Genomic DNA, 24,160 nt, shown 5'->3' on the forward strand with positions numbered 1-24,160 from the left:
ACGAACACCATGTTCATGCATAAGGATGTCCATAAGTGCATGTAGGCCAGAGGTCAATATTCGACTTTGTGGTGGTGTTATCTGACCTTCGGCCATGTGTTGTTGACACTTGGGTGAAGAGAGGGGCTGAGCTGTTAACCGGTCACCACCTGGTGGCGAGTTGGATCCGCTGGGGGAGGAGGAAGTCAGATAGACTTGGCATACCCAAACATACTATGAGGGTCTGCTGGGAACGTCTGGCGGAACCCCCTGTCAGAGGGATCTTCAGCTCACACCTGCAGGAGAACTTTGACTAGATCCCGAGGGAGGCTGGGGACATCAAGTCTGAGTGGACCATGTTCTCTGGTGCTTGTTGCGGCGGTAACCCCCGAACCCAGTGGTGGACACCGGAAGTAAGGGATGCCGTCAAGCTGAAGGTGTCCTATCAAGCCTTGCTGGCTTGTGGGACTCCTGAGGCAGCTGATGGGTATCGGATCGCCGAATGTGCTGAAGCCCAAGCAATTGTGGAAGCACAAATTTAGGTCTGGGAAGAGTTCGGAGAGGCCATTGGGGAGGACTATTGGTCGATCCCAAGGAAATTCTGGCAAACTGTCTGAGGGAGGAGGGGGAAGCAGTACCCCACTAATACTGTGTACAGTAGAAGTGGGGAGCTGCTGACTTCGACTGGGGACATTGTCGGACGGTGGAAGGAATACTTCGTGGGTCTCCTCAATCCTGCTGACGCACCTTCCGTCATGGAAGCAGAGGCTGATCCATTGAAGTCACTGAGGTAGTTGGGAAGCTCCTCAGTGGCAGGGCACTGGGAGTGGATGCGATCTGTCCTGGGGACCTAACAGGACCTTAAGTGGATGTTGTGGGGCATGTCTTGATTGATATGCCTTTGCAACATCATGTGGTCTTCAGGGACGGTGGCCCTGGACTGGCAGACCACCACCCCGGTGGTCCCTCTTTTTAATTATAGAGGGATTGTACTCCTCAGCCTGCATGGGAATGTCTTTCTGGGTACTGGAAAGGAGAATTCAGCCAGGAGTTGAACCTCAGATCCAGGAGGAACAATGTAGAAAACCGCATTGAACACTAGGGCGAAAGACCAGGGCAAGCCAGGACCTTCAGCATGCACTGGAGAGGTTTGCAGCCGAGTGTGAAGCTGCTGGGATCAGAATCAGCACCATGGTTCTCAACTGGAAAAAGGTGGTCTGCCCCCTCCAGGTTGGAGGAGAGCTTCTGCCTCAAGTGGAGGAGTTCACGTATCTTGGAGTCTTGTTCACAAGTGAGGGAAGATGGGAGCGTGAGATTGACAGGCGGATCGGTGCAGCAACAGCAGTAATGCAATCAATGTATCGGCCCATTGTGGTGAAGAAGGAGCTGAGATGGATGGATATGGATAGTATATAATATAAAGTATATTCTCTACATATGAATTCATTCATATGTTGTCATCCCTTTTAAGCACCCGGCAACCTGTCTTATTTCTTTTTTTGTCAAAGTGAAATAAGCACACATGCAATGTGAAGTTTAGTTTTTTCAGCCACATTCTTTTAAATTCCTCGTGTTGGCAGACAATGGGAACAGAATCATCAGTCACAGTAACAATCCTTTTTCACTCTTGGAGTATGTTAAACACATGTATGTAGCAACAGGTTTAGGTTCGTCTGAAAGCCTGCAAGATGGTGGACCGGGAAAGCTGCAAATTGTACGTTTTTGTTCAGCTACCCTAACATTTACATTTTAAAGTTCATGTTAACAGTCAAACAAAATTAAAATAGTAAAATGGACCCTTGGAAAAGTGCACAATGTGCTGTGAAGTACAAGCTGTGCCCTCAAAGAACTTTTGAATAAACATGGCAAAATAGAGAGCTGAAACCAAGATAACTAGCCTCCAGCCTAATAAACTACGTGACCACAACCTTATGCCGATGGAAATTTCAGCCTGTAACGCTGGTAAGAGGAAAGATTCCATTGTTACCGCGAGGAAAATCCCAGTACCGCCTGCCAAAGTAAGAACCCCTCAAGTGACAAAGGAAACTCCAGATGAGACCCTGATCGAAGCAAAAGATATGCTAATCACCAAAACTGGTGAGAACCTCAGGTAGCACTCCATCATGTGGGGGGGGGGCACCATTACCAATCTTGTGGAGATGAATCCTACTGACATCAAAGAGTGCAAAACTAAGGTACAAGCTGTGGAAAGAGAAATGCATTACAGAAAAGGAGAAGTTGAACAAAAGGGTAGTGGAGTTGGGGAGGTACAAGATATGTTGAAACTAAACAGCTTGAAAGAAACGACAGATCCAAGACATAGTCATCAGTATCGTGTATAAAATCGCACCACAGTGGGCCTCATCCATGGAAACAATAGTCAATACTATTCACCATCGAGGGAGACAAGAAGATGGGAGGCAGCAGCAGGTAATCATCCAGTTTACCATAAGACATCAGCGTGTGGAAGCCATCCAAAAACTCCAAGATCTGGAATGACATCAGGGCCCACTTCAAACAAGACTTCGACAAAGCCGACAGAGAGGCATTTACAGCTCTGTTGCCGAAGATGAAGCAAGCCAGAGTGGCAGGGGAAAATGTCTACTACAGAAACTATGTGGGCAATGGTAATGGTTACAGGGTTAACTCAGGCTAGATAAAATAAAGATAACGTTGTTTATTTTGACCATTTCGGATCTTTGAGAGTTTCATCTCAGGAAGTATATATTAATTACAACTCGAGTATCTGAAGCTTGTACACTTTACAAAGTGTTTTGGAAAAACAAAATGAACAAGTTGTTTCACTCAAAATGTTCTCAGTGATATGGGGGACATTATTTTAAGTTTACACTAGATTGTTCCCACACGGAAAGGAAATATGTGAACATATAACCAAATATATGCAGAATATATGTTGCATGTATGCCATATTTAGGGTCATATATGTGCATATATGTGGACCTATAGGAAATATATGTGTTATATATGACTTACATATATCCACATACATGCCACAGTCAGGTGCATATATGTCATACATAATGCCTATATCTCACTTTATTTGCAAATGATGTAATGTGCATATATGTTTAAACAAAATGTATTTATGATTTTACTTATTTTAATTCAATGCAAATTGCAGAAAATTCAGTGTATAAGGCAATAGCTTTTGATTGTTTCATTGCATGCAGCAATTTTTAAAGTGGCCTCACACTCTATCATCAACTAGCTATCAACTTTAAAGTTTGATGTAGCGGAGTGGGAAAACCGCAATGCATTGTGGGCTTTGCGGGTAACTGAAAAATGTGTTTACACCGGCTGCAGGCTCTTGCGCTCTTGTGTTCTGTTGTTTTGTTTAAACAAGTTAAAACATGGTGCAAACATGCGGTGTTGTTAGCTGCTATAATCGTTCAGATGATCGCTTTGGTAAAAAAGATGATGGGCTGAAATTTTTCTCATTTCCAACATGGAAGCAAAACCAAGGTCCTCGGCTGATACTGGTATCTCCATGCAACTGGCCACTGTTTACATTCATACAATTTTTTTAACCTTTTTTGTTGGAATTTTGCTACATCACAGCCAAACAAAATGAGTTCAATACAGTAGGTGGACTTTGGAATATTTTATGCAACCTAAGATCGTAGTGTTGTCATATATTCCCACCATAATGAAGAACCCCACACGGAAAGAAAATATATGAACATATGTCTTTCAACTATATGTACATATATATCTATATATGTATAGCATATATTACATATACGTGTGCATATATGGATATGTATAGCATATATTTACATATATATAGGATATATTATTATATAGCATTTATTATGTCCATAGTTTTAACAGGGAGTGGACCGGATGTGCTAATAACTTTCGAAAAGATCGCAGTCGCCACTGGAACGGTTCGATTCGTCGATGTAACTACCGTACTGGTACTTCCGCTATCTCACCGGAAGTTCTACTCATAATCATTTCACCATGAGCCCCGGTCGGCGAAGGTGAAGACGAGTGCGTTGAAGAGGGTTATGAAGCCCAGAAGATGGCAGTAATGCAAAAATAAGCAAAGCTGATGCATTAAGACACAGAAGAAGAAGAAATTAGCGGTTGAGGAGGAGGATAAGAAGAAGAAGAAGAAGACGCGAGAGAGAGAGAGAGAGAGAGAGTCCAAATCGGTTTCCGGGTTAAGGTATATTTGTTAAACTGTTGAACGGGATACAACCGTTCAGGATGCTGCTAGTTTTGTCTGAAGACCACAAAGAACACCTCTCTTTCCTTCAGAAGGTTGATCTCACAGGTAAATCACCGGTTGATCTTTCACTGCTATGAAAGAGGACCACGATGATCGCGTTAACGGATCAATTTTTTTTAAGTTAACTGGTGACTGTCAGCTGAACACTGTTCAGGTGTAATTTGGATTACCCTGACAAGAATGCAAAAATATCTAATAAGCTGTATCACCAACGTAAAATTTTACACATGCGCAAATGTTACCCAGGCAAGAATGCAAAAATATATAATAATCTGTATCACCAACGTAAAATGTTACACATGCGCCAGAACACTGTCAAAATGATAGTTTATCGTCAAATCAGTAACAGAAATTCAAATGAGGGAATAAGTGAAGGATATTCGAGGAGCCAATGTGGATACTGAGGGAAAGGCTCCACAGATTGACACTCTTTCAGGCTTTTCTGTGTCCCGCCATGTGCAGACATTTTGTTTGTATGCAGACTATTATGTAGGCTAGTGCTGGGAAGTATCAGGACACATCAAAAACTACACCAGAGTAAAAATATTTCTCCCATAACATATTTGTCCTTCCTGGGAGAGGGATTCCTCTGCAACTCTTAGGTTTCTTCCACATTTTCTTTGTTAAAAGTTTGTTTTAAGTAGTTTTTCCTCACTTGAATTAAGGGTCTACAGACAGAGAGTGTCATACACGTTACAGATTTTAAGGGACACTGAGGCATTGTGATTTGTGTCTTTGGGCTATGTAGATAAAATTCACTTAACTGGCTGTTTCTCCCATGACATACAGCAGGGGTGTCAAACTCAGTTGCACAGGGGGCCAAAACTCAATGCACACTTTAGATTTTGGGCCGATCTAAAGTGAACACTTTGAACACATTTTTAAACATACAGAATAAAAACAGACAGGAATATCATTTCAAAATAAATAAAATAAATGTATATACATATATATATGTGTATATATAATAAAATATAATAAAATCTCCTGTCAAAACAAGTTAGAAATACGAACATGCTGCAAAAAACCTTGAAAAAAGGGCTTTTCTCGCAAGAATGTTTGTAATAAATTGAAAAGACTTTGAGAAAGGAAGTGTTCAGACATTATTGCTTGAGTAAATGTCATGGTCTCACAGAGGACTTCTTATGGCTCAATTAAAGTAGTTGGAATATAGTTTCATATATTGCTAGTGAACAACAATATTTATTATCACCATCAGGGATCAATGACATGTTAAGGATAAACAGAGGAAGAGGAAGATTAGCAGCCATTCATTTTATTTTCAGAAAAACACCACCAACACCAGTCTGAAAATGTCATGAACACACCAACATGTGTCGGGTGATTGTACTGAAAGTGATGTTTGGTCGTCTCACGGCTGCTCTCCAGGCCATTCGGCGTCTCCTTGTTAGCTCACAGATCCGAGGTCCTTGGCTTTGCTTGCACGTAAAAAATGAGAAAAAAAAAACTCCCGATCGTTTGTTTTACCGAAGCGATCATGTGAGCGATTGTGGCAGTTAATGACACAGCACGTTCGCACCATGTTTTCACTTGTTGAAACAAAACAACAGTACACAAGAGCAGCATCACGCGTACAGCCGGCGTAAACACACTTTTCAGTTACCCGCAAAGCCCACAATACATTGCGATTTTCCCACCCCGTTGCATCACCCTTTCGAGCCCGGGGCTGCACAGATGGGCGTTTCGTGACCGCTTTCCGACAGGAGGGAGCAGTGCACTAATTAGAAGTAGAGACGTTGTTATAGTGAAAATAATAATAAAAGAGCAAGCTAGGCCAACAAAATCAACAGCCTCAGTTGTATACGGCAACAGAGCCCAACTTGATTGACGCGGAATGTTCCCAGGTAGCCAATAGTAAGGCAAGGCGGCAGTTGCACTGCGCTATGGGATCTGTAGTTTGTGTGTTATCAGCGCTTCATATTGCCAGGCCATTAGTAACAATAATAATAGATCTATATGAAATGAGCTTGACACATATGGGCTAGACCAGGGGTCAGCAACCTTTAGCATGAAAAGAGCCATTTTGCCCGTTTCCCACCAAGTTACAACCCACTCAGAACCACAAAACCTATTTGACCACTAAACTGAAAGTAACACCACATATAGTTTCCTTAAACTTATGAACTATAGTATGTTACTTTTATGAAATCAATAAACTTTAAACAGAAAACGACAAAGCAAAACACCTAATTCTTTTGTACTTTGAGAGAAAAAGACACTGACACTTATACATTTATTTTCAAATAAAATAATATTTAAATATATTAGGGCTGTGGAAACGTTAACGCGTTATCACATTAGGGCTGGGCAAGTCAACGCTTAAATTAATTAACGCTGTCAATTATTATTTTTTATTTTATCGCGCATTAACGCAGTTTTTTAGTGAGCAAGTGAGCAACGGACTTTAAAAATAATTATTATAAAAACAACAGTGCGATAAAATAATTCTCGGCGTTAATTAATTATCAAGTCAACGAATGCGTGATAATTATGCGTTAAATTGCACAGCCCTAAAACATATATGAAATAAAATAAAAGAATGTTTGCTAATTTCTCACCACACGTTAAGCATACCGGTAAGCCAGTTTTGTCAGCAGTAAACCAATCAAATCTGTCCATGAGGCATTAAACGATCTATTTTCATCTACAACTTTTCTCTTCTTTGATTTGTCCATTGCTAACTTACCGGGGGCCAAAATGAGTCACTTATTTGGCGGCAAAAGGTGTCACAAACAGGACGTGACGGATATTTTGATCGACAAAATATCAGAATCAGAATCAGAATTCCTTTATTTATCCCCGAAGGGAGATTCTTTAAATATTAAATTAAAAATTAAAACAAGTTTTACGTTAATGTCACAAGAGCACCCCAGTGTCCTATTACAACTGTAACCTACTTTTTGAACGTAGTCAATTATATATACTATATAATAATATGTTCTTCTGGCATATGATTTAGAGGTACAGGTAGTGCTTTTATTTTGAAGGAAGAGTCCGGAAATGGTGTTGCTGTTGGTATGCAGATGTGGTTAAAGAGTGCTAATAAACGGACGCAGGTTACGGTCATTCATTCAACGGAGCCTCCGTGTTTTATTTTTATGATAGCAAGTATAGGCGTATATATTGATCACTCAGTTGCACAACGAAAAAAAAACACTGAATGACTAGAATGAAATGAATTTAAATTAAGTGTCCATTATTATATTCACATATTTTTTCCCCAAAATATGTTCGCTCTCTCTTAGCTACGGGAGCCACACAAGAGGGATGAAAGAGCCGCGGGTGGCCGACCCCTGGGCTAGATCATGCCACAAACACACAACCAGGGGCAGAATAGGTAGTCTTTCAGGCACAATCCCTTTGGAGATGCCGGCAGGGCTGTCCACTGAGCCCCATCCTGTTTGCTCTATTCATAGAGCCACTTGCTCAAAAAATCAGGAAAGACCCGGAAATTATGGGAATTTCATTTAAGGGAAGAGAATATAAGACATGTTTATACGTGGACAAAATTCTAGTGACTTTGTCTGACCCCGATACCAGTCTCCCTAAACTGATGTCCTGCCTTGACCAATATGGTTTCTGGATACAAACTGGGCATAGAGAACACTCAGACTCTCTTTGAATTACTTACCTCAGGAAAACATACGTAAAACCTTTAAATTTAAATGGAAAACTAGAATTATGAAATATTTTCTTTTTAAAATCCCCAAGACTTTCGAAGACATATATGATGTAAATTATGGTATCATCACAAAGAAAATCAAAAACGACCTGGACAGATGGTTTATTGATGATGATTATTTTACCTCAACTGTTATTTCTTTTTCAATCGCTACCTGTGGAAGTACCAACTAAGCAGTTCAACAAGTGGAATCAAAATATCTCTAGGTTTATATGGCAGAACAAGATACCAAGGATATGCTATAAAACATTATACTTGCCAAAAGATAAAGGAAGGATGTCACTCCCATGTTTGGAGGACTACTAAAAAGCAGCACAACTTCAGTATGTAGTCTACTTGTGTAAAGAGGATTACGATGCATCATGGAAGTATCTAGAACCAACTTAATATCCCTTTTCAACCTCTGCTGGGTGATAAAACCCTCAAGATACTCAAGTAAATTAAGTGACTTTACGAAAATTCCCATTAATGTCTGGTTCGAAGAGGTTTGTAATTCACACCTAGAGAGGAAAGCACGGTTAACAAATAGATTATCTCTTTCTATGTTGACAAATCACTTCACCACGCCCAATTTTTTATTTATTTTTTTGTCCTGTCAGTCCGGCAATTGAAGCAGCGTCCCTCCTGTCACAAGCCTCTTCTCCAACCTCTTGGCCACGGCCGCCTCCTGAGTGTTAATTAGCATAGTTCAGTAATTTATTGCTGAAATATACCACTTCTATGGAACAATGTTTTTTCTTCATTATTATACTTACCACTTTGAGATATATGGAAGTGTAAGGATCCTCACAATAGACAAAAGCGTAAACCAAGGAAGAGAGCAAATGAATGAGAGTGAGAGACTCATGATTTGTGACAAAGACATTATAAACTGTATGATATGCTGTACCAGTCGAACTATTTGTGATAACACGACAGCCCTTTGCATCTAACTATTATCATAGCCTCTATTTTTAAAAATATATTTGTTTTTGGTATAGAGAGCCACACATCTCTTGTTAAAGGGGACATATTATGCTCATTTTCAGACAAGTTTTTTTCACATTGCCCATTGCTGCACCACCATATTGACCTCCTGTCAGAATTTTTTTTTTTTTAACTTCAGTTAGCTGCACCATAAGAGCTCATTCTAAACCAACAACTTATTAGAGAAGTCTGATCTGTTTGAGCAGCTGACTCACTGGCCAGCGGGCCACTAATGTTACAGCATTGTAACATACTTTGTATGGTCTTGACAAGCTAACTGTTGGCAGCTAATTAAAGTTACAGAAAGTTGTCAAGCAAATTAATTTTTGTGGTTTGACTATTTCTTATTCACATGTAGCTATATCAGTATCTGCACGGCATGTCTATCAAATAATTTTATATATAGTGTCAATATACATTGTAGTCAGAATCCTGGTGCAACAAATGGGATTAGTACAATAAAAAAAACTAATGCTAGCTGAGTGCATTGTAAACACACACTAAGCAGCATGAAAAAGATATCCAACACACTACTCATTGAATAGTTGGCTTCAAATGAGGCTTTAAAATATCACAAAACTTACAACTTCCAAGATTGAAGGTGGGTCACAGATAGCCTATATTGATCTATTCATAAACTCATACCGTTACTGGCCATCTTTAATAATGCAGCAAAATAACCAGAAATGTCTTGGAATGAACACACACACAATTCAATGGTTTCCTAGTTCTTGTGAGAACAATTTCCATTACAAATAAAGCTCATCCACTGGGTCTTGACATCCTCGGATAGGAACAGACTTTTGTGTTGATGCTTGCAGCTAACAACAGAGCAGTTCCTCTGCTTATCTCTTAGACAGCAGACAGTGTGGTGGGTGTGATTTTCACTGTGTTGATAATGGTCCTCATTTGGAAGTGGCGCCAAGCTCTACACGGTAGCAGAGGTGAATTAGGAAGATAAATGCTGAATCTGCCGTTTCAGGCAGTTGAGGGGCAGTGTTTTCAGTGTCCCTTTGGTCTTTGCAACTTTGTAGAACTTTGATGCACACAAAAAGATGTGTTACACACTAAGGTACATGGAAAAATCCAAAATGCATAACATAGCCACTTTAAAGTTGAATGAGATGGGAAAAGACTTTTCTATCACATGTGGTTCTCGGACAGAGATGTTTCCTGTATACAACACCTGAATGATGGTTATAACACAAACAGACATCAGTTTTGTCTTCACAGTATATCATCTAACTACAAATATGCATTTAACATATTGATGGTTTTTGTGTTTAATATTTTGAGCATATATGTTTATGTGTTTTTTGTCCTCAGTGGTTGGAGAGTTTGGTCGCATAGCACTGGAGTTCCTAAAGAGAGGAACCAGCCCCAAGATCTATGAGGGAGCATCCAGTAAGACTCTACACCTTTCATATAATCCTTACCAAGCAGATGACTGAGCTAGATAGTACAGGCAGCTGTTAAAAACAATAGCTGACGCTGTGGGCAGTTGTAGCCTACCACTGGGCAAATGGTTTAAAACAACATTACAGAAATTTTCAAAACATCAATCCCATCTGGTTTTAGACATATTTTATATACAACATTTGTTAATATTTGTTAATATTTGCAGTATTATGTTGCTTGGAGCTATGTATTTCATTGTCATAATTACATAAGGTACAACTAAGGTACAACTTAGTGTTTCTCAAACTTTGTCCGTCTTTAATTGATACAAATGGAATGGAACAAAATATTCGAAACTACATATGCCTGTGAAGGCTCTCAGTCATCATGTTCGTGGTGTATCTAAATGCTAAATGAAAGCAACTGGACTTGCTTGAGACCACATCAACACTAGTACATTTTCATTTTAAAACACAATTCAGTTCTGGTTGTTCAATATTTTGATACATTGGGACTAAGCACACTCAGAGATGATTTAAATCACTATTTTTCCTCAATTTCCATTTATCATTTTGGAGCTGGTGATTTTCCTTTGTTGCTGACTAAAACTGCTTGGGGGTCACCAAAAATTCCTCTATGCAGGAAAAGCCCTGCTTCATGGGCATCCTCATTTTTGTTGCTGCTCATTCCACATACACATGAAGTCTTTATAAGAGGTTGACTGAGTGCTAGTGTAGGGCTGGGTATCAGTCAAAAAATTTTGATACCGGTACCAATACCTTCATTTCGATACCAGTTCCTGAACCACACCTTTTTTGATACAAATTTTATAATATCAATTCTAACAAAAAGAAAATTACGTTACACATTACAGTACAGATCTTGAGTTTTATTTGGTATATTTCTATTCCAAGCAGGTTTCTAAACTGAATAAAAACGAATAATTTCCAGTGCAAAAGCACAGTTGCAAACAAGTGGCAGGTCAGTGTCTAATAATCCCACACACCACGCCAGATGGTACTCTCAGATGAAGCGAGTCCAGTGGTGGAGATTTTGAATCAGGCCACTCGAGCATTGTGACATCCACAGGCAGACTTGAATGCTGAGAGGAGGAAGGCTGCAGTTCGCTCTTTTTGCAGTCAAACACGGAGCAACTTTCTGCTCTGAAATTGATTCCATGCACAGTCAGGTGCTTCATTAAATTAGTCATGTTTTTGGCCTTAGCAACAATGACTTTATTGCATATTGCATTGCGCAATTTTTTCATCAATTTTGCTAAAATGGAGCCACACTTTTGACCTTGGTGGCATTTTTTTAATCGATTTGACGACACACACACAACTACATTTTCCAACACGTACACACGTGAACCCCATCTGCGTGGAGCAATCACATGTAACATTACAGCCAATCGCCCACCCAATCACTGTGTCTAACGTTATTCTCTTTCTCAGTAGACAACCTCATCGTTTAGTGATGGTCATTCCACATTTGACGTAGATGGCTTCTTTGATTCATTCTTCAAAGTATAAGTCTTCTCTAGCATTGCTACCTTCAAATGAGTGTCCATTGTTCTTCAGATGTAGGTGTGCAATGTAGCTGTCCAATGCACAGACAGTACAAGCAGTTCACAACACAACACAGGAAAGCCAACTTCCCAAATCAGGACACAGCAGTCTCCAAGAGACACTAATTTGAAGATGGCAGTGCACACATTTTGGCCAGAGAAGATGAATGCTTTGAAAGAGGAGTTAAAGATCACTGAGCTGCTCCTTGTCTCATGTGACCCTAGTCACTCACATGGACGTGTCAGTGACTCAGATGTGATCTCAATGATTCTCAGGAACATTCAGCAGCTCCACAAGCAGCCCACAAAATGACCATAAGGCACTGGCCTTAAAACACAAGCTTTTTATTTAGCATATGTATGTCAAGGACAGAAAGACGAGTCTATTACTTAATTATAAATATTATTTTGGAACCCCAAGTAAATGCACAGTACTCACAGTCTACATACACTGATCAGCCACGACATTAAAACCACTGACAGGTGAAGTGGAAGTGAATAACATTAATTATCTGTTTACAGTGAATAGAATAGAAAATGGCTTTATTGTCACTAAACATGTGCAATGAGATTAAAATCCAACTGCACAGTGCAAACAGTGTAATCATAGAATACAGTAAGAATAAACAAAACAATATATAAATAGATATGATGCTATTTACAGTGTTATATATATATAAGTACTAATATATATATATCTATATATATATAGATATATATATTATATAAGTACTAATATATATATATATATAAGTACTAATCAGAAATGAATAAACCATGAGGACATTTTTCCACATCATGCAGATTTGACACACATGCTTCTTACCAAGTACCACTTGTGAGGACTTCAAAGTAATGATCCGCTACTTGCAGGGAAGCTGTGTGTTCCTGTGGAAATGGTGCAGCATGGAGTGGAGGGCCTGATGTTCCTGCTGACAGAGAGCTCCAAATACACGGTGACTTACTCTGACACTTTCCTCTCTGTTTAAAATAGCTGAGCTTAATTAAGGTTGGCTGTTATTAGCTCCATTATAACATCCAGGACTGCTGTGCCTTGATTGTGCCTATTAAAACCTATTAATGACCTGAGGACGATATTCAACTGCCATATAACAGGGAGGGTAAATGAAAATTATGACCATGGTTATTACGCCACTGAGAAAGTGCTGCTCAACACTTACTTAAAATGTCACACTAGATGCTGTTGTGTTGCACACCATGCCTCTATTGCTTGCAGAACAATGGCATGCAATCTAAAATCACACACTAAAGCAGTGGGGTTTTTTTTTAATTCTCAAGCATAGAGAAGTGTATTAGTTTCAGCAGTGTTGTCTAGACTACTCTGGCTTCCAAGACCTATATCCCACAGGTCAGTGCCAGTCAATTTTCCATAAAAAAAATTGAAAACAGAAAAAAAGATTAATTCTGCTTTTTAAGTTGTATTTTTCATTTGTTCGTTTATATTTAATTAAAGAGTTTGGTCTAGACCTGCTCTGATTGGAAAGTGTCATGAGATAACTTTTGTTGTGAATTGGCGCTATATAAATTTAATTTTTTTTAATTTTAATTGTATTTACTTTATTAATCCCAAGCTGGGAAATTACTTCTCTGCATTTAACCCATCACTGATTGAAACACACATACAACATGCAGCATGTAATGAAACACACAGGAGCAGTGGGCTGTAACTATCAAGCGCCCGGGGAACAAATTGGGGGTTAAGTGCCTTGCTCAAGGGCACATCAGCTGGCTAACGGGGGGTAGCATTTTTCCACTAATCACTCCACCACACCGAATTTTTTCCTGCCTGTCCGGTGGGGGAATCGAACTGGCGACTGATCACAAGCTGCTTCTCCAACCTCTAGGCCACGGCTGCCCCGAATAAGCTGAACTGAATTGAATTGAATTGAGCTTGTCACATTAATTATCATTTTTCATGCTGGTAGTGTCTGTTCAAAACTACCCTGTTCAGAACATTGTAATTGCTTGGTCTCTGGTGTTGCTGCTTACAACTTTCTTGAGAACCATTCATCCAAACTACCAACTCCCACACTGACTGTGTAGAGTTATGAAAATAGGACAACCCAACTGCATTTTGACGTAAAGTTATGTTTCCAATTCTTTATTTGTTTAGCCTGCTTAGGGAGTTTCCAATATTAAGAAGAAGATGAATCAGCTTTATTGGCAGTATATTCTTACATACACTGAAACCTTGACCCTCCAGTCACAAGCTGCTTCTCCAGTCTCTAGGGCATTTTTCGACATCATGCAGCTTTGACACACATGCCAGACCACGGCTGCCCCCAGTACTGTGTTCAGAACATAGAATAACCTGTCTGGATTAACCTTTGGACAAGTGTGATTGTGAATGTGTTTTTATGGGATTATGGGAAATTAAGCACATGCATGTGAGAGGATCCCAGACAATATGGACCACTCTACTGAAACATCTCCAATCCTCTGCTTATATAGGGCACTTGTTTACAACAAAAGAGAAGTACACATCAGGAACTCCTCCAATGACCTCAGTTTCCAAGAATACGAGAGACGGGGAGAAAGACCCTTTCCTCATCCTATGTAATTGATACCGCTTTAGAGTTGGGGACCCCTACCAAAACATGAACCATAATGAACTGCACACACTACACAATTTCAATTCAATTCAATTCAATTCAGTTTATTTATATAGCGCCAATTCACAACAAAAGTTATCTCATGACACTTTCCAATTAGAGCAGGTCTAGACCAAACTCTTTAATTAAATTGTAAAATAGAGAGAGCCCAACATTCCCCCTTGAGCAAGCACTTGGCGACAGTGGCGAGGAAAAACTGCCTTTTAGAAGGCAGAAACCTCGGAGCAGACCCCGGCTCAAGATGGGCGGCCATCTGCCTTGACCGGTTGGGTTGAGAGAGAGAGAGAGAGAGAGCAGGAGAGCGACAGAGAGAGCAAGGGAGAGAGGCAGAGGGGGTGGGGTGTGAGAGAAGGAGCACACAAGCAGAGATGCATAGCAGCAGTAATAATACCAGAAGTATCGAAATGTAGATAATGATAATGACAATGAAGTATACAGAAGGTATTATGGTGATTTTGATAACAATGGTAGTGACAATAATGGTAGTAGCTGTACTGAGTCTTAACAGATTTAAATCAGATTATGACTAAACAGTAGTAATTGCAGTAGGTTTTGAGCAGGACCACAGCAGGACCGCAGCAGGAGGTCCAGTCATGATCGCTAGGAATCTGCGGGACAAGAAAGCACAGGGACTCCAGGGAAGAAGTTGAGTTAGTAATATGCATTAATGGGACATGAATGTGTGCAGAAGGAGAGGGAGAGGAAGAAAGAGCTCAGTGCGTCATGGGAGGGCCCCCGGCAGTCTAAGCCTATAGCAGCATAACTAGGGGCCGGCCTAGGCCAGCCCTAACTATAAGCTTTATCAAAGAGGAAAGTTTTTAGTCTACTCTTAAATATAGAGAGGGTGTCCGCCTCCCGGACCGAAACCGGAAGATGGTTCCTACACAAGTCATCCAGGTTTTCATGTCTTAAGACATGCCTGAAATTTGGTTAGCTTATTGGCTTCATCTGGTTTCATTGATCAATTTAATTGTGTCAGCTGCATAACAGTGAATGTGTAAAGTTTAGCTGTTACTGTACAGTGTGATGGCTTGTGGCAGGAAAGATTTCCTGAATCTGTCCCTTCGACAGCGGAACTGTAGCAGCCTGTGTGAGAAGGTGCACCGCTGTCTGTCAGCTGTGTGATGGAGAGGGTGCTGATCATTGTCCATGGTGGATAACAGCAGAACAGAACATCTGTTGTGAGTTTGAGCAGTGTCTCTATGCTGTGATGAGCCCTAAAACTAGCCTGGAACTCATCCATCCAAACATCCATTTTCTATACCGCTTATCCATCAGGGTCGCGGGGGGGCTGGAGCCTATCCCAGCTAACTACAGGCGAGAGGCAGAGTACACCATGGACTGGTCACCAGTCAATCACAGGGCTGACACACAAAGACAGACATCCACACACTCTCACGCTCACACCTAGGGGCAATGTAGAATAGCCAGTTAACCTGATGTACATGTTTTTGAGATTGCTATGAGGCGATAGTGCTGACCACTGCACCACCGTACCGAACCTGGAAATTCTCAAATAGTAATTTATTTGAGGATTTCCATTTCTCAAATAAATTATTATTATGCAGAAAGTCATGTAGCTGATAAGTGACTGCTTTCTCAAGGATCTTGGAGAGAAAGGGAAGGTTAGGTATAGGTCTGTAGTTATCCAAAACCCATGGATCAAGAGCATGCTTTTTAAGAAGAGGTTTGATTACAGCTAGTTTCAAAGACTGAGGTACATAGCCTAGATTAGAGACAGAATGACGAAGGTCAGTGGGAGAAAAGCAATCTAGATAATTCCCTGGTCCTGGGATTATACTATGGTGCTCATCTCTTTTTGCCATCTCATGTTTGCACTACTCACAATAACTTAGGGATATTGTCATTTACATGAGTGTTTTTCCTATTTGGTCTGAATTTTAATGAAATAAATAAAAGTTCCCTTTGATTTTACTAATAATGAATGAGAAGAAACACCATTTTCATTAGTTTAATATTTATTACCCCAAAAATTTAGACAATAACAAGGATAGCCCCAAATAACAAAAATTGACAATGTCAGTAGCGGGTGTTTCTACCATTTGCCGCAATGTCAGCTTGACAGCGACGTCTCATGCTCCTCACTACCCTCATGATGTTGTTCTGAGGCAATACGATCCACTCTTCCACAAGTACTACACGCAGTTCTGCCAGGTCACGTGGGGGTGGGGTACGATCATCCAATCTCTGCTTCAGCTGGTCCCAGACGTGCTCTATGGGGTTCAGGTCGGGGGACATTGCTGGCCATACCATATGAGGCACTCCGACTAACTGAAGTCGAGCTGTGACAATTCTGGCATGATGTTGGTGGAGCATTTTCATCCATGAACAGAAAGTTGGGGGTGTGCTGACAGAAAAAACTAAACTAAAATTCAGACCAAATAGGAAAAGCACTCATGTAAATAACAATATCCCTAACTTATTGTGAGATTTTACATTTTAAGCATGCAGGTGAGAGTTGAGAGTTCATTTTATGTCTTTTGTTGGGGGAGGTGTGTAAACGGTGGACAGTCCTAAACTGCAGCAGTCTGTCATGGTTACATACAGATATTTTCTTTGTTTGAGTCCATATCTTGGTCCATTTATTCCCATCAATATCTATACAAGTTCACCTTGCCACATCTGCATAGCATCCTGTACATTTATCACATCAGCCTAGTTTAAGACATTGTAAAAGTGAGCAATGGATTTCTTATTATAGTGACATCTCTATTGAGAGTAGTTTCTCTGTTTATAAAATCTCGAATCTGCAGACATTTGAAAAAGTCATGCTTGGGGAGATTATACTTTTCTTGAAGTTGTGCAAATGATAGCATAGATCCATCCTGAAATAAATCATGCATTCTCTTTATCCCTTGAGATGTCCAAGTGCTACACCCACCATCCACCATGCCTGGTAAGAAGTTAGAATTGCCCTGAATTGGAACCAATGGAGATGTTAGTCCAGACCTCCCTACAAGTTTTTGTATCATAAACTGTGCTTTTAAAGTATTACAGATTATAGGATTGTTTTTACAGTGACTCCTGGCTGACTTTAAGTCCTTGAAGGCCAAAAGGCCTAACAGGGAGCCTGAGATCTGTGAGTTTTCTAAACTCGGCAAAACAGAAGTAGGATCCTCCTTGACCCATTCTGCTATAAATCTTAAGTTGGATTGCCAGTTGATACTATCTGATGCTGGGAAGATCTAGAACCACCCTTCAAACTAGGAAGTTGTAGTTTTGCTACTTTTAGCCTGGGCTTTCTTTTGTTCCAAATGAAGTCACTCAGCCAGCCATTAAGCAGCTTCAGTATCTTGCCTGACAGGAGTAGTGGGATGATCTGTCGGGAGTATGATAATCTTGGGAAAATATTCATTTTATTGTTAGAAACTCTGCCAATCAGTGACAGGGGAAGTGGACCCCACCTGTTCAGGTCCTTCTTTATGGAGTCTAGGAGGGGATTAAAATTAGCCTTAAACATTTCATGAAACAGAGGTATGATGTGAATGTCCAGATAGACAAAACCTGTTATGGACCATTTAAATGAGAATGAGGGTAGTGTGTCAGGCATATCTAAAGATTTTGAGAAATTGATTTTGTATCCCAAAAAACATCCAAACAAAGTGATTACCTCAACACGATGTGAAACAGAAGTTTCAAGTTTCAAGCTCCATCACATAAAGCAATACATCATCAGCGTAAAGGGAAATTTTGTGTTGGATCTATTTCAGAGTCTTGCCTTATGGCCTCAGCAAGAGGTTCTATTGCAAGGGCAAAAAGAGCAGGGCTAAGAGGGCAGCCCTGACGTGTTGAGCGATGAAGTAGGACGTTGTCAGATGATTACTGGAGCCATGGCATTCTTATATAGTAATATGACCCATTTAATAAAATTGTCTCCCAGATTAAATTTACGTAAGGCATTAAACAGGTATGACCATTCGACGTGGTCGAATACTTTTCTGCATCCAATGAAATGACCATGCTATCAATTTCCTGTGTCTGACAAACTCTGATAATATGCAGAAGCTTCCAAACATTGGAAGTAGAATTTCTACCTTTGATAAAGCCTGTCTGATCCTCTCTGATGAGAGAAGGTAGAACTTTCTCAAGACGTAATGCCAATATTTTTGATAGTATTTAATGTCCTGATTCAGAAGAGCAATAGGCCTGTATCCTGTGCAGTTCTCAGGGGCTTTTCCATTTTTCAAAATTAAGCTGATATCGGCTTCTCTTAATGAATGGGGGAGGTTACCAGTGATGAAAGAATGTTCCAACATTTCAAAGAAGGGGTCTATAAGCACATCTTGAAATTCTCAATAAAATTCACTGCTCAGGAAATCAGGCCGTGGTACTTTGCCTGACTGCAGGCCTTTAAGTGCTAACAAAGCCTCCTTTCTGGAGATGGGAGGATTTAGTTCATGTTTTTGGGAATCAGAGATGGTTGGGAGGGTCCCTCCCTGTGATTGATCTGATTCCTAAAACCTAACGTAAAATTGCCTGAAAGTGTTATTAATGTTTTTGTTATCAAAGTGACGGGTGCCGTTCTCATCTAAAATTGAGGGAATCACTTGAGAGTCCCTTTTAATTTTGGTCAAATGGGATAAATACTTACTGGGCAGTTTATTGACATGTTTACATGACACACTGAATGTAAAAGACCAATACTGAACATGAACTACAAGTAACAAAGAAAGAGAACATATGGAACCATAACCATAACCATCTAATATTAAAGCTTGTCCTTTGTAAAATGATAATCACTATCCAGAATTGATAGACACGGTGTATAATGGCCATGCCTTCCCCCTACAGTTCATGTAACAGTTCTTGGGCCCAGGCCTTCCTGAGATGCTTGGCATTTACTGGTACCATAAAAGCTGTTGCAAAATTTACTAGTGCTGTTTTGAACAAGTGATTCTGTTCTATAGGGTTGTGTAGGGAGGCATTGATCAGTACATTTTTTTATTTATTTCAAAATCTTCTGGGAGTTTCTGCATACAAAAGTTCATAAAACATGTCATACAAAAAGGTACTAGTATAATATGGAAACGTACAACATATAATATAATTTCTACAGTGTAACAGTGTAGTGTGTTTTTTTATAGAAATAAAACTTGAGATTTTCTCTTTCATTTTTCTTTATCTAATGTCACAAGTGCAAAATGTTAAAAAAACAGCCCCAAACCTTAATTATACATTGATCTGACAGATGAAAAATACAATTTAATAATTTTTTTGTATGTAAAATTAAAGTGAAAAGTATTAAGTTGTAGAAAACACTGGTGAAATTGAATAGGTAAATTACCATAACCTTCAGCTGAGGTGGAAGTTAACATTTCCTTCTGTTCTGACTTGTCATAGCAAAAGAAACACAGATGCTACAACTTTAATGATGATGTCAGTGAGCCAGGTTATACATTACCTGGTTCCACATAATTATACGTGTTAATATGTGTAATGTGTTGTGTGATTTCTTTAAGCTGTGTGTCAACATGAAACACAAAAGACCAAAAAGACAGATACTCCTATTGTTTACGTGCGGAGTTATTCCCAGTGTTATTGTTGCTCATTTGTATATGTTTACAGATCTCTGAAGTGGATTTCATGGAGTCAGTGTTGGTTTTGGGATTTGGTGAAGACCTTAACAATATCCTCTCACAGGTGACTTTGAATCATTTTTGTTTATCTGAGGATTTTAGCAGAATTGGTGGGTATTTGGGACAGTTCACTCCACTCTACCTGAATGTGTGAGGATTTTTGTTGCAGCTGTACCTGCAGCATCGCAGTCAGATTCGCAGCATCCTGAGTCAGCTGCCCTCCACTCTGCCTATTTACCACAGCCTGGAATGGAGACTGGATATACAGGTGTGTGTATATGTGTGTATGCTATCTTTCTTGATACACAACTTTAGCAGCTCAACAGTCTGAGGTCTCTGTTATTGTATTTTGTGCTTCATAATGCTCCATACATTTTAAGGTAGATCTGGACTGCAGACTGGCCAGTCTGGTACCTACAATCTTATACTGTGAAACCATGCTGTTGTGACATGTCTTGAATGTAGATCATTGTCTTGCTGAAATGCAAGGAGGCAAAAGATGTCCTATGGAGGGCAGTATTTATGTATCTTTCAGTATTAATGATACATTCACAGATGTAGATGTTAGCCATGCCATGGGCCACTAACATTCCAATAACCGTCACATATGTTGGCCTTTGAATTTGTGCTGTAAAAAAACTGGATGTTGGTTTTTTCAGTGTGTATCCACTAGAGGCTTTGTGTTTCTGCATAATACTTTTGTCGGCTGGGTTGCAAACTATGTGTGAAATCATGCTAGTATGGATCCTTTTGTTAATGAGCACAGAGAAAATTAATTTTTTCAACAATCAACTTTATAGTGTTAGACAGGACATAGTTAGGCAGGAACAAGAAGAAAAACACAGTTTTGACTGGCCTGTTTTCAATGTTACATTTTTGAGGATAGGAAATTGATTGAGGTAAATTTACAGAGATTTTTTACTTTGCATGGTATAGTCTAACATTTGTCAATACAATGACAAACTGTGTTTACCAACAGTGGCTTTCTGAAGTGTTCCAGAGCCCATGTAGTAATATCCTTAATACAGTCATGTTTTTGTTTTTTTTAACTACAGTGCAGCCTGAGGGAGTGACCTGAAGGGCACAGGCATTCAATGTTGGCTTCCCCCTTACTTGCACACATTTGTCTGCATTCTCAGAATACTTTGATAATATTATAGATTGTAGATTGTGAAATCCTTCTATGCCTTTCAATTGTGCACTGAAGAAAGATTGTTCTTTAAATGCTTCACTGCAGCACAGTGTCACAAAGTGATGAACTTCACCCCATCCATGCTTGTGAACTACCGAGCCTTTCGAGGATGCACTTTTCATACCCAATCTGATACTGTCACTTTTAATAGCAATGAAACTGTTAAATTGTGGAATGTTCCAAACAGGTGATTTTTGACCATTTGACAACTTTCCCAGTCTTTTGTTGTGTCTGTCTCAACTTGTTTGAAATTTGTTGCTGGTATCACATCCAGAATATGCTTATATTTACAAACATTGAGCATTAAATATATTGTCTTTGCACTGTTTTCGGTAAAGTATATGTCAAAAAGGATTAGTGTCTTATCACATTTTGTTTTGTGTGTGTTTTACAGTGTCCCAAATTTTTATTTTTATTTTATTAACTTAACTTAGTTTTTAAGTAGTAGTAGTTTGTAAGTCAATCAGTGGCCAAAATCAGACAATCAGCCAGTGAATCTCTTGCCACTATCAGACCTTGTGAGCTTACAGGTATATGTGGAAAGGATGACAGTGTTTCCTACAAACTGAAAAAACACACATAGACTGATTTATATTTATACCTTGTGCTCATACATTTTGTACTTTTAGCACACAATCCGTATATCAACATTCAAATTTTGATGTAATTTCTCTCACTTTTGACATTCCTACCAGCTGGCGAGTCGTTCAGTCCGTCAGCAAGTTGTTCCCATACTGATGATGCATCTGCTCATGACGAGAGGTAATGACGGCAGCAGCAGCATGATTCTCCAGACAGACCTCAGTACCCTCCTGCACCTCATCTCCACACTGGAGACTGCTTTGGCTGCTATGAAAACCAATCACGCTCGCCGCATATTACGCAACATCAAATAACCCATCTCTTCTGTGTAGCATGTGCCTCCTGTCACCTACAGAAGGTTGCATTTATACCTGGAAACATGAAACAGTGTCTGTATTCTTCAGCACAATGTTGAATGTTTCTTTTGATTTGGTTCTGGATGTTAAGCTACGTTTTCCCCATCTGACTGGCAAATGGTTCTCACTTTAATACTCTGAAAATGTGCCAAATGGTATGAACTGTATTGCATTTAGGCTTCTTGTAATGGTGCTGATGTTATTTTGAAAAGAAACACCATTCTTATTGTATGTTAAAGCTATAGACATGAAGGCACTGTGTCAACATTTTAATAGAACAGAATGAAAGAATATCATTGACAACGACTGCTTTACTTTTATTGTTGTGAATATGACAGTAAAGAATGTGAACATGTCTCACATGGTTCTATACTGGTCTTAACAATTCTACTAACAGCCACTATAGGTCTCCCTTGACTACAATATGACCTCCACAGCAAATTAAATGGCACATGCAACTGCCTATTGCGACACAAGACAACACACAACAGAATTCACTTAATAAGATACCATCGTCATTACTATGTACAGGTTATTCTGACTTTACATTCAAGCTGAAATAAGGAAAGGCACTCCTGGTAAATGTAACATCAATCAGGGGATAGAAAACTGTATCAATGGCAAATGCAGCTGTGTTCAAAATAATAGCAGTGTTTTTTAAAACGTGGGTAAGGCTCAAAATCCTTGTAATATATTTTATTTCCATTCATTGGGAACACTGCACATTATATTTTACATCAAAACATGAAGAAAAATGTATCAATCTTTTAATTACTGTACAGAAAATGAAGGAAAAAATGATATTGGGCTGTACCTAATTTCCCTTCGGGGATGAATAAAGTCATCTATCTATCAAAAAAAATAGCAGTGTTTGCATTTTTCATTACAAACTCAAATATTTACTCAATAAACTAAACATTAATAAAAAATAAACAAAAACATTAATATTTAGCATTTCTGTGAATTACTAAACTAATATTTAGTTGTAAAACCGTTGTTTTTGAGAACTGCTTCACATCTGTACTGCATAGAGTCAATCAACTTCTGGCACCTGTAAACAGGTATTCCAGCCCAGGATGATTTGACATCCTTCTACAGTTCCTCTTCATTTCTTGGTTTTGCCTCAGAAACAGCATTTTTATGTCAGTTTTCTATTGGATTAAGGTCTGGGAATTGGGCTGGCCACTCCATAACGTTAATTTTGTTGGTCTGGAACCAAGATGCTGCTCGCTTACTGGTGTGTTTGGAGACGTTGTCTTGTTCAAATACCCATTTCAAGGACATTTCCTCTTCAGCATAAGGCAGCATGACCTCTTCAAGTATTTTAATATGAGCAAATTGATCCATGATCCCTGGTATGCAATAAATAGGTCAGACAACATAGTAAGAGAAACAGCCCCTTATCATGATGCTTGCACTACTATGCGGCTGTGGCTTGAATTTTGTGTTTGGGGGTCGTCTGACAAACTGTGGTCTGAGGCCCTTGGACCCAAAAGAACAGTCTTACTTTTATCAGTCCACAAAATGTTTCTTCATTTCTCTTTAGGCCAGTCTTGTTGTGTTCTTTGGCAAATTGTATCCCCTTCAGCACGTCTTTTTTTTTTAACACTTTGCGTCCTCTAATTGTCACAGCACTCACATGTAACTTCAGACTGTCTTTTTAACAGTCCCTGGAGCTTGACCGAGTCTTTGCCATTCTGGATATTGTACGATCCATTCGAATGGTAGTCTTCTGTTTTCTTCCACGTCTGGTTTTGCCTTCCTTTTTAAAGCATTGGATATCATTTTATCAGAGCAGCCTGTTATTTTCTGTGCTTCTTTATATGTTTTTCCCTCTCCAATCAACTTTTTAATTAAAGTACACTGTTCTTCTGAACAATTTCTGGCACGACTCATCTTTCTCAGGTTTTCAGAGAGAACTGCATGTACATG

General features: G+C 39.5%; 1 protein-coding gene across 1 annotated transcript; it reads left to right on the forward strand.

The window, feature by feature from the left end:
- The first annotated feature begins 3,946 nt into the window (after window positions 1-3,946).
- On the forward strand, window positions 3,947-22,588 carry commd2 (COMM domain containing 2). Its single transcript, XM_046390820.1, has 6 exons — window positions 3,947-4,279; window positions 10,230-10,307; window positions 12,742-12,824; window positions 20,088-20,162; window positions 20,268-20,366; window positions 21,986-22,588. The coding sequence occupies exons 1-6, from the start codon at window positions 4,213-4,215 to the stop codon at window positions 22,184-22,186; spliced, it is 603 nt and encodes a 200-aa protein (XP_046246776.1). The 5' UTR covers window positions 3,947-4,212; the 3' UTR covers window positions 22,187-22,588.
- The last annotated feature ends 1,572 nt before the right edge of the window (window positions 22,589-24,160 follow it).

Source organism: Scatophagus argus, chromosome 6 (genome assembly GCF_020382885.2).
Source record: "Scatophagus argus isolate fScaArg1 chromosome 6, fScaArg1.pri, whole genome shotgun sequence".
Classification (NCBI taxonomy): Eukaryota; Metazoa; Chordata; class Actinopteri; family Scatophagidae; genus Scatophagus; species Scatophagus argus.

Coding starts and splice junctions, on each gene's coding strand:
- commd2 (XM_046390820.1), top strand. CDS start 4,213: ATGCTGCTAGTTTTGTCTGAAGACCACAAAGAACACCTCTCTTTCCTT. Junction 12,825..20,087: donor CAGAGAGCTCCAAATACACG/GTGACTTACTCT, acceptor ATATGTTTACAG/ATCTCTGAAGTGGATTTCAT. Junction 20,163..20,267: donor TTAACAATATCCTCTCACAG/GTGACTTTGAAT, acceptor TTTTTGTTGCAG/CTGTACCTGCAGCATCGCAG.